At 43.8% G+C, this 10,208-nt stretch overlaps 1 protein-coding gene across 1 annotated transcript in view; it reads right to left on the bottom strand.

The window, feature by feature from the left end:
• The window catches only part of PRKX (protein kinase X-linked), a 56,319-nt gene extending 46,593 nt beyond the window's left edge, over positions 1–9,726 (bottom strand). Inside the window, exon 1 of the mRNA XM_044432649.1 lies at positions 9,369–9,726. Coding sequence (XP_044288584.1) covers positions 9,369–9,549 — 181 coding nt within the window. The 5' untranslated portion in view covers positions 9,550–9,726. The remainder of the gene's footprint in view (positions 1–9,368) is intronic.
• Between the last annotated feature and the right edge of the window lie 482 nt (positions 9,727–10,208).

Below are 10,208 nucleotides of genomic sequence, written 5' to 3'. Positions count from 1 at the left end.
ACCTAATTCAAATCATTTCACCTTTTCTTGTTTTAGTTATGCATCAAGAATTATCCCATGCAATCAAAAGCTTTTTAAAAGGCAATTATAAAATAACAAATTTACTTTTTCCCCCTCATTCATACATGAGTTTTCCAAGTAAACATTGGAAGATAAAATGATGGTTTCAATTATAAATTATGAAACTGTGACACGTGACATTAAGAAATAAAACTGATTTCAGAACTGCTAAATCACTCTGCAGGTGTTAAGCCAAAAAGGGAACAAGAAGAAATGCAATTCACTATTTCACCAATCAAAACTAGAGGATGAGCTCTATGAGCTAGTTTCCTGTTTACAAAAAGTTATATCTCCATATCTTCTCAGTAGAAACTCTTCACTCCACTTTATGCATATATTATGCATCTAAGCTTTCCTAGGAAACAAAGTTATTAAGTTAGTAAGCTTTTCTTCCTTTGTATTTCCTTTGCTCTTACTTGCTTAGAAAGAACTGAAGTTTTTGCTTTAAGTACCTTCATAAATACCATTTCAGTCACGTATGCAACTAAAAATGTAGCATTTTTAAGGATACCTGATAGAAAATCTATACTACCAAAGTTCCATTGCTGTACCCATAAAACAGCATTCAGAAGTATGTGATGTAAACACCCTCCAACAGTTTCATGGAGACCAGCTATCTTGGAATTAAGCCCAAGCTGCATATCATTTCCTTTTTTACTCTAAAATAAGCACAGAGTCAGTCCTGATCAGAACTCTAGTATGGGGGAATGGAAGAGAGCAGAGAAGCTTTAACCCTTTGCTGCTTCTATGGCATTGATGCCTATCAAATAAAATGATGCAGTTGATTTAAAGAATCATTTAAAACAAATATATTTCAAAGACAACACATGTCAACAAACTAATGTTTCGTCTGGGTCTTAAGAACCAAAGTATTGGCAGATGTACTTAACCTACATAATGTCAGACCAGCAAGGCAATGCTGGTGGAAAGAGGACATGGTACTCCAGAAGTAACATCAGAGAGCTTTGCAAATACAATGACAAACAACTCAGTGCAAAAACAGAGCATTAGCTATTATTGAGAGTTGGTGCAAGCAACTGGACCACTTTCTCAGTCCTGCTCATGCCAAAATGGCCTGCCATCACTGCCAGCTTCTCCTCTAGCAGGTGCTTGGCTGAGGCCCACCAGCTGCTTTGCCACAATGGCATTTCCTACAATGGAAGAGCTGAACCAGCAGGGCTTCCTAGACCAACGGCCTGGTCAGTGGTGCCAGCCAGTGTTCCAGAAAGCTGTCTAGCCCACTTAAAGGCCACCCACCTTCTGTTTCACCAAGAGGATCTTCGAAGTCAAGTGGCTGCTATTACCCACATCCCCTCTGACTCACACTGAGAATCTTCTCGGAAGGATGTGAACAGCAGGTGGGAGATCTACACTAGCCATTTGTTCAAGACAGGAAGTGGAAGCATACAATGAGGCAAGGGAAGGCAAGGGGTGATAAGGGAATGGGAAAGACAGTAAGGCAAAGGAGCAGGTGGAAGCACCCAACAGGTGAAGTATATTGACCTGTCACAGAGTAGTGGGAAGGGGGAGAAGCAAGTGTGCTATCCCAGTTCATGTGGTGGAGGCTGAAAGGAACATAGCAGAAACTGAAATGGGGGAAACAGGACTCAGCCATACCCACAACCCACTGAAGAGCCACATTTCACCAGGCTTGCAGGAGGCGAAATTAGCAGTCTTAACTGTGCTAGACCATTTATGCAAGTAGACAACAAAGTTTAAACAGTACATAATTATAGGTGGCGCAGAAGTCCTAGAGCAAGAGCTTTTCTCACTTTGCACTTGGTTGGCATAACTGGCATGAGAAATTCATGTTTCTTCTCCTTTTCCAAAAGCTCAAAACAGTGATAGGAGGTTCCTGACCAGAGGATTCAGATGTACAAATCATGGTATAGAAATGTCCACTATTCTTGGCTTGGTTTTGTATCCAGTTATTATTTTTGGTCCATACAGACCTGAATCCTCTGACTTGTGAAAATAGGCTGGGCCATATCTCACTTTGCAACAGCAATTGTAGAGTCAAAAACGAGCAAGAAATCTGCTGCTGCTTACTTCTAAGCTCATGACACTTAGGAAAGAAAAGATCTGTCCTCCTAAATCTGTGATGAGGAATATGTGGCCCTGTTAGAGTTCAACTCCCCACCATCCCTCAACAGTGACTATGTCAGCTATTGCTAAAAGAAGTTGCAGTCCAGCAGTATCTGGAAGTCCACGCATCACAATAGGCTTAGGCTTTTGCTCTTCTGACCCTGGACAATGCCTGTTGCAAAGTGTGACATGACACAGCCTATTTCCATGTGCCAGAGAATTCTGGTGACAACAGACCAAAACAAACAAAAACTGTATACAAAGCAAGCTAAGATTTGTGGACTGCTGTTACTGCAATTGCTATATTCCCACATTTTACATTGTATTCTGCTAAGAGTACAATGTAGCCATTAAAGGCTTGGATTAGAACAGGGAAAGCCATCTGAAGAAAAGACAGGAAGGTCTAGTTCCCTGAGCTCCTTGAAGAAAATGTAGAATAAAATGTTAAAAATAATAACTCAAACCTATTAAACACTGGTTTGATTTTATTAGCTGAAAAGTTAACTACAGTGGAAACAGATGGGCAAATAAAAACTATAATATATTTTAAACCCATGCCTGTATTCTCATCCTTCCATCTTCTACAGCACATTTTAGTATAGTATGCTCATAAACTTTTTAAAGGCTTCCTTGCACCATACTATGATTTGGAGATTCAATCTGTCTTATTTCTAAACCTGAAACAATAATCCAATTCATAATTTAAAAGATTCCTTGTTTGAAAAGTATTGTAGCAGCCAATTTTTAATTTCCTTGTCATTCGCAGGAATGCCTGCATGACAATTGAATCTTTATTTCTTAAGATTAAGCCTTAAATCCAGCACACATAGGCTGGTTCAAGCTCACTGAGGTCAATGGGATATAAACAACCTGTCTCGAGGATTACAGCTGTGAGCCACATTCAGCCATCATGTCTGGCTCATTGTGAATGAACTGAGTGTGCTGATGCATGTTGTTCTATTGCTCACTGTCAGTTCCACTTGCCAGGGGGAACAGCTCCACATACCAGGGACTCTCTCTGTCAGAGGTTTGTTTAGTGTGAACTCAGAGCTGAAAACATCTAACAAGACAGAGCCTTGACTAGGGTTTGTTCTTGGCTTATGACTCTGACTTGTTGAGTTTCACACTAAACAAGCCATGGTTGGAAGAGTCTCTGGCTTCTTTAGTGATCCCTGCATCCCACCAGGCAGGAGGAGACAAGAGGGAGAATAAGTGAGCAGTGCACACTAGTGTGCTTGCATATCCTGACAGAGGAATTTGGCTGTCTCTCTTTGAACCTATATGATTAAAACTGTGACATTGTATGGTGAGATCACAAATTTACAGAGTAATCCTATATGTTTACTCATCAGTAAGTCCCCCTTTGTTTCCAAAGGGTTTGCTCCCCAGTAATCATGCAGTATGAATTCATTACTTTCCCATAGGATTCATATAAAAATCCCTAGAAAATCCCTAATCCTACTTATCCTTCAATTTCTCAATGCCAATAAAAACTATGTGTTTGAGACTCAGCTAGCAATAGTTATATTCAGTTCAAATGTTACATGTATTAGAAAGAACCATAAACAACAACCAAAAACAATGGTGAGAAATGGGGAAATAAATCACAAGCTTTAAACTGAAATAATCATATAAAAAGGATTAGAATTTCTATGCCAATTAATCTTAATGCGTTTTTCAAAATTATCACATGCATTCACCAATATATATTAACCTGTTTGAAGCTATATAACAGTCTTATTGTGGGAAATTTAATGAGCTCGTATATGAGCTCGGCTTATGCCATGGCCATTTTAATTGTGTGATCCCCAGTCAGGGATGGGACAACATCATTTGAACCCAGTGATTCTTACTACTACTACTTTATATATACATGCTGACTTTTTTCCCTCTTGTCAGGAATCCAAGGCAGCTTGCAAAGCTCCATTTTATTCTGATTTCGGTGATCCTGTGAGGTAGGTTGGACTGAGAGTCTTTGACCCAGTGAGTTACATGGCTGAGTGGGGACTAGAACCCAGATCTCCTGGGACCCCAGTTCAACATTCTAACCACCACACCACGCCATGGATGGATTGTTGAAGGGCTAAATAAACCTAGCTTAACCAATGATTTGCAACAGGCAACAGTCATCAACACAGCACCCACAGGCTCTTCTAATGGTGCCCAGAAATGAGTATCCAGAGTAGTGCTCATGGGCCCCATAAAAATAATAATAATACCCTTTTAGATATATGTGCATGAATTGTTATGAAAGACATTCAGTTTTCTAGAAATTGTATGCAGACTTCAACAATAGTGCGGCACATATTTAGCTGTCAACAGACAAAAAAAATCAAGCTCCTTTCTATTTGTTAAAACACAAATATGTATCTTTTAAATAATTGAAATGCAATTATCTTAAATTTAAAATAACCGTCAGTGAATAAAAATAAAATAACAATCAGTGAATTGAAGACAGCTTCAATACAAAAGTTATCTGTATAACCTCCTCACAAAAAGAAGCAACTATTAGACATTTCCCAAACATATGTTTAAAAGAGGAATTAGCTGTACTGCACCACCGGCAATTAGCTGAATTAGACAACTCCTTCTAATCTACTGGATGCTGCAGAGACGAATAGACACAAAACAAAATTTTGCTGAATAGGGTGCTGTTTAAGATCCATAGACATTACAGGTAGAACTCGAGGGTTTAGGGATTTAGTGGCAGTACACACAACAGTTTCCGAAGTTTCCCAATGTGTCCCCAAGTCCAAAATGCTTTGGGAGCCCTGCAGTTGGGGTTAAGTGAGGGTTGTTTAACCTTTGAATAACCCATGATGATCAGATTCAGATGACATGGCACAATTCCTGATTGGTCCAATCTCTTTGCAGTCAAAATGGCAGCTACAGCATGAGCCAGCAGTGTTGTGCAAATGAGGCAAAAGCCTAATTAGCAAACAGATGATTACTAGAACAGGTTACAAACATCAGAATCCAATCATTGTATACCCTACAATGAATACAAGTAGAGTTGATGTTTTAAGAGGTAATGTGAACTCTGATGTGACAAAATGCTTTGATATCAATGGGAGAGTATCCAAATGTTCTCAGAATCCAAAAAGAACTATCCAATTCAAAAGAAATGAATAGTGGAATGGATGTAGAGCTACACCTGTTCTCAGCATATTCATTCAAGAGAGTATACAAGAAGAGAACTTAACTGACATTATAAAGGAAATTGCAGATATGAGAAAAATCAAAGTTTAAGACAAGTTGCAAACTTGAGCATCTTCAAACATTTGCAGAAACATGTTGAAAAAACAATGAATTAATCTCTTTTCTAGCATAAGCAAGCATTTAGGAGACTTGTAAAAACACTAATTTTGCTCCCTCCTCCTCCAACATATGTGTTTTAATTCCCCTGACATGTTTATATCCAACAGCCTAATTTTGTCAACATATTTATCTAAAAATATTACACTGGACTTCACAATGTGCTGAAAAATAAGATTATATTATTTGGATGCAGGAAAAAGTGAAATGGGACTTTCAACAAGGAAATATAAATGCAGGAGACAGTAGAGTCATGCATGTATTATACTCATGAAGACACCAACCACACCACTGCCTCACTGACAGTGAAGTTTGTGAAGCTTCTTCAACCTCAACCCACAACATCCATATAGGCTGAAGTACTTCCTGATCCTACCTAATCTTGAAAGCTAAGCAGGTCTGGGCTGGGTTGAAATCTGGATGGGTGACTTGAGTCCTGCATTGAGCAGGTGGTTGACATGATGGCCTTCTAGGCCCCTCCCAACTGTATGATTCTATGATCCACACATTTGGCACAACAAACTGAGCTTTGATATTCAGGCCTTATAATTGTAGAACCATGGAAAGCACATAATGTTGGGAACGTATTTCTATGTGTGGACCCCCTTCATGCATATAGCATGGAGGGTTAAGGGGATGGGGGAGAGGCACTGCAATTACAGTTTTTGAACAATGTTCTATTCAACTTTATAGCTCCAATTAAAATATCAACCCAGTACTTACACAAAATTAACAAACACTGAAAAGGTTTCTGTGTAATTAACCCATGATTTGTAAAAATGAGTGAAAAGTACTGCCCGCTGCAAGCGCCTAATTTCCACTTTGAATTAAGAACTTACAATTGGCTGGGGACATGAATAGGTGTCCATCCAATTCATGCCAATTTCCTCCACTGGGTCATTTCCTCCACTGGGCGAAATAAGCCAGTGGTTAATGCAACAACACTATGGGCAAACCACTGCATTGTTTAGTCACTACACTACTCACCAGCATTTTGGGTTCATCCATCACTATCAATGACCAATGATGACCCAGCCAAGTGAATGTGATTGGGAGTGCTGTACATGTGACAGCTGTATGCCTGCTCTTTCCCACAATTAATAAACACACAATTATTGTTCTGTGCAATGGTACCCTTTGGTCCTTTGTCTTATTGAAAGGCCTGATACCTTCAGAGGTGAAAGGAGGAAGACACTAAATTTACACAAGATTAAAAAAGTAAGATAGACAGTTCCACTAGTACTGCTCATTCATGACTTTTCTGATGACAGACAAATAAATAAATAAATGAGAAGGCTGTGAATTCAAAACACTGTCTACAAGAAAAGTACATACAATCCATGAATAACTGAGAGTGTGTGAATCAGAACTCGGTAAAATGTTTGCATCTTGGCTCACCATTCAACACATACATAAAAAGAAGTACAAGAGAAGTAAATACAGAAGAGCCCACACCTCCCTCCAACTGCCTAGGTTTATCTTACAGTTCAAAAATTATACTTGTAGGCAAAGTGAATGTTACAAATTATTTTAGTAAAGAAGTCAGAGTCCAACCGTCAGCAAAGATCCAGTTGGCCAACCTAGAATGAAAGACAAGATCCAACCCTTTGGTGTCAGCCTGTTCAATTGCCTACAATAAAATCCAGTAGCCCTTTTAAGATATTATTCTAATGGAAGTATCTTCAGGTAAAATGAGGGATATCATCATGGCCGGCTCTTTCTCTGACTTATGACCATTCATTTCAATATCTGGTCTGAGCTTATGAACATACAATCCACTGTTTCTTACTGCAAAGCCTGAAGGCCACTGGCAGTTCCCAATCATGCAGCTGTGGCTCTCCATCCAGCCCTCTCATTCACTGCCTTTCTTCTTTGAGGTGCTCATTCCCCATGGAGGCTATTTAGCATTGCCTTGTTTGTTTTAACAGTGGGTCAGCTGCTCTGCCCTCAGCCAATGGAGGAAATTTCAGGGGTTGGAAATTAGAAGGTGACAGGAGGGTGGGGAAACAAGCACAGCCAACTAGATGTGGTGATGCAGAAGTCCTGGAGGTGAAGAATAACATGACTGGCTATCAGTAGTGGTACAATGCACAAGTGCTAGAAATAGAGAGGAACTTTAATGTATGAATGAAAGAGACAACAAAGTAAAACTGCACAGGGAGATTTTGCAGCACTGTATAGCGCTCAGCATTCTTTCAGTAGCAAGAAAAAGATCCACCCTAATCTAAAACCCTGCTGAGCCTGGCAGAATTTGCCTGCATGGTCACTGACTGATGATGATTTGTTTGGGTGGCATGGAGGGGAAGAAGAGGCCTGAAATGTGGTGGGGGGGACGAAGAGACCTTCACAGACCAGAAGAGACCCCTGAAGTGTCCTTGGTAGTGAGCCTGCAGTCAAAGTGGCTTCTGTTTGAAGGTAATGAAGTTTACTGATAAGAATCTTCTCCATATGATCAGGAACTCTGCCTGGTCACCCTCCTGTTCATATATCTGCACAGAATTATGTCCAACCAAACAGCATGGCTTTTTTTCATCATGTGCCTCTTGAAAACTATTTGAGCTTTTTTAATGTGCCATATGGCACAATCATCATACCCTCTGCTTCTCTGTGTCCTTTCTCCTTCCCCCTCTACTGCAGCCAAGACCTGTTAAAACCATCATGTATTCAAATCAGAAGCAAACATCCCTCAAGACTGGAAATCTGGGAAAGACAGCTGTATCACTGATACTATTCACAATCACACGGATTACTTGCATTTTTAGCATTCTAGCTCAAGTGAGCAACCCTAACATGCTTAAGATATCATGGAACCTGAGTAGCCAAACAGAAGACTATGTCCACAGTTGCAAATCATGTTTAATATTAACAGAAGCAGGGACAGAATTTGTAAGTGAACTGTATGAGGAACATGCACAATTAGCTCATACTTCTAATAAACTTGAAGAGCCATGAGCATATTATAACACAATTACTTCGCACTGAGCTCTGGTGAGAACAGGTACCAAAAATTCTTAGACACAAGCATGTGATTCATGTCCTGCCTAAACAACACATCATTCAAGTAAATAAGCTAAACACCCACTAAAGTCGCCTGGACTCAAAGCAATTTACATGCAAATATTTTTGTTCAAAGCATTTGAGGACTGCAAACTCAGGGCAGCTTGTAGTACTCCAGGATAAACAGGACCACACACTGTTTACAAAACTGGTTTAGCTTTATGCCAACATAAACTCCAGATTACTTGTATACATACGGAGAGAGATTATCAGACTTTTTCATATGGAGTTTGGCTGTCCTCAAGCCGCAGCCAGCACCTGTCAGCGTTTCAACCGACATCTGCAAAAACTTGTTCTGTGCAGTCTGATAAAAGTTTTTAAAAAGAAAGCAAGCAAAGAAAACGGAAGGGAGACACTGACGCGAAGTAATGCTGAGAACAGCGAGGGTGCCAGAGAGCGAGCGACTGTTCTGGGGCATAAACGTGTGCGAGCCCTGGTGTGAAGATCCAAAAAGCCAGGGCTCAGTAACGACACCGCACTTTCCCTGCGCTCGCAGCGGGCAACATCCTTCGGGGCTGCGCCCAGGGGATGAAAGGCGCTAGCAACCGCGCTCCTGTTGCCTTGGCTCTCGGCGCACGATCGCCAAAAGCCAGGGCCACCGCACAGCAGCTTTCCCTACCTGGTCGAGGGGTGCCAGGGATGGGAGGCGGGGAGGCTGGCCCTGGGAAGGAGGACACCTCCGTCGCCGTGCGCTGCGGGAAAGGGAGGGGGCGCGAAGAAGGGGCGCCCCTCCAGAGAGGCGCCTCGCGAGCCTGGTGGGCGGCCACGGGCCGCAAGAAGCCGGGCGGGCGGGGAGGCTCGTTCCACTCCCGCTCCCTTTGTGCTCGCTGCCCGAAGCCAGCCTCACTCACCTACGGTGGCCAGCGTCTCCAGATCCTCGAGTCTGTAAGCCGGCGGGTCCGGCGGGGCGGGGGAGCCTCGGCCGGCGGGACTCGAGGACGGCGCGGGCTGGGGCTCGCCGATTGCTGCCGCCTCGCAGCCGCCGGGGCTTCTGGCCCCGACTTTCGCCCTCACGGCGCTCAGCGTCTCCATGCGGGTGCGCGGCGGGAGGCTCGTTCCGTCAGGCCAAAGGGCGAAGCTGGAGTCTCCGGAGCCGGCCCGGTCTCGTCTCCCCACCGCGCTTCAGCGGCTGCAGCTGCCCAGAGCCCGGGCCAGTGGTCGGCTCAGCCTCGCGGCGGCGGCTAAGCAGCTGCCGGCGCCCCGCATCGCGCCCGGACGCCGCTGCCCTGCCCGGGTGTGCTCTGCTGGCTGGCTGGCTGGCTCGCGCGCGCGCTCGCGCGCTCGGCTGGGTGGGTGGGTGGGTGGTGCGAGCGCGCGCGCGCGCAGGCGCGCCTCTGGAGATGGATCGTGCGCCTCCGCTCCTCGCGCGCTTCCCGCCGGCGCCTCGGTGCAGACAATGGGCTTGCCGGGAGAGTGCCCCAGTCTCGCTCGCTTGCCAGCCAGCCAGCCGGTCGCACGCGGGGACGACAGGGCGGGGCGGGGTTTGGCTTCCTGCAGCTGCGGCAGAGCCCTCGAGCGGGCGGGCGAGCGGGCGGGCGGGGCACGCAGCGAGAAGGAAGGAAGGAAGGAAGGAAGGAAGGAAGGAAGGAAGGAAGGAAAGAGCGGGGAGGGGGAAGGAAGGGGAAGGAAAAGCCAAGCGGCCGGAGCAACCTGCTGTGCAATCGCTCGCGAATGCATGCATGCCATTTCCG

The sequence above is a fragment of the Varanus komodoensis genome, unplaced genomic scaffold (genome assembly GCF_004798865.1).
Source record: "Varanus komodoensis strain SLA01 unplaced genomic scaffold, ASM479886v1 scaffold1, whole genome shotgun sequence".
In the NCBI taxonomy this organism is placed as follows: domain Eukaryota; kingdom Metazoa; phylum Chordata; class Lepidosauria; order Squamata; family Varanidae; genus Varanus; species Varanus komodoensis.
This window is presented reverse-complemented; position numbering and strand designations above follow the sequence as displayed.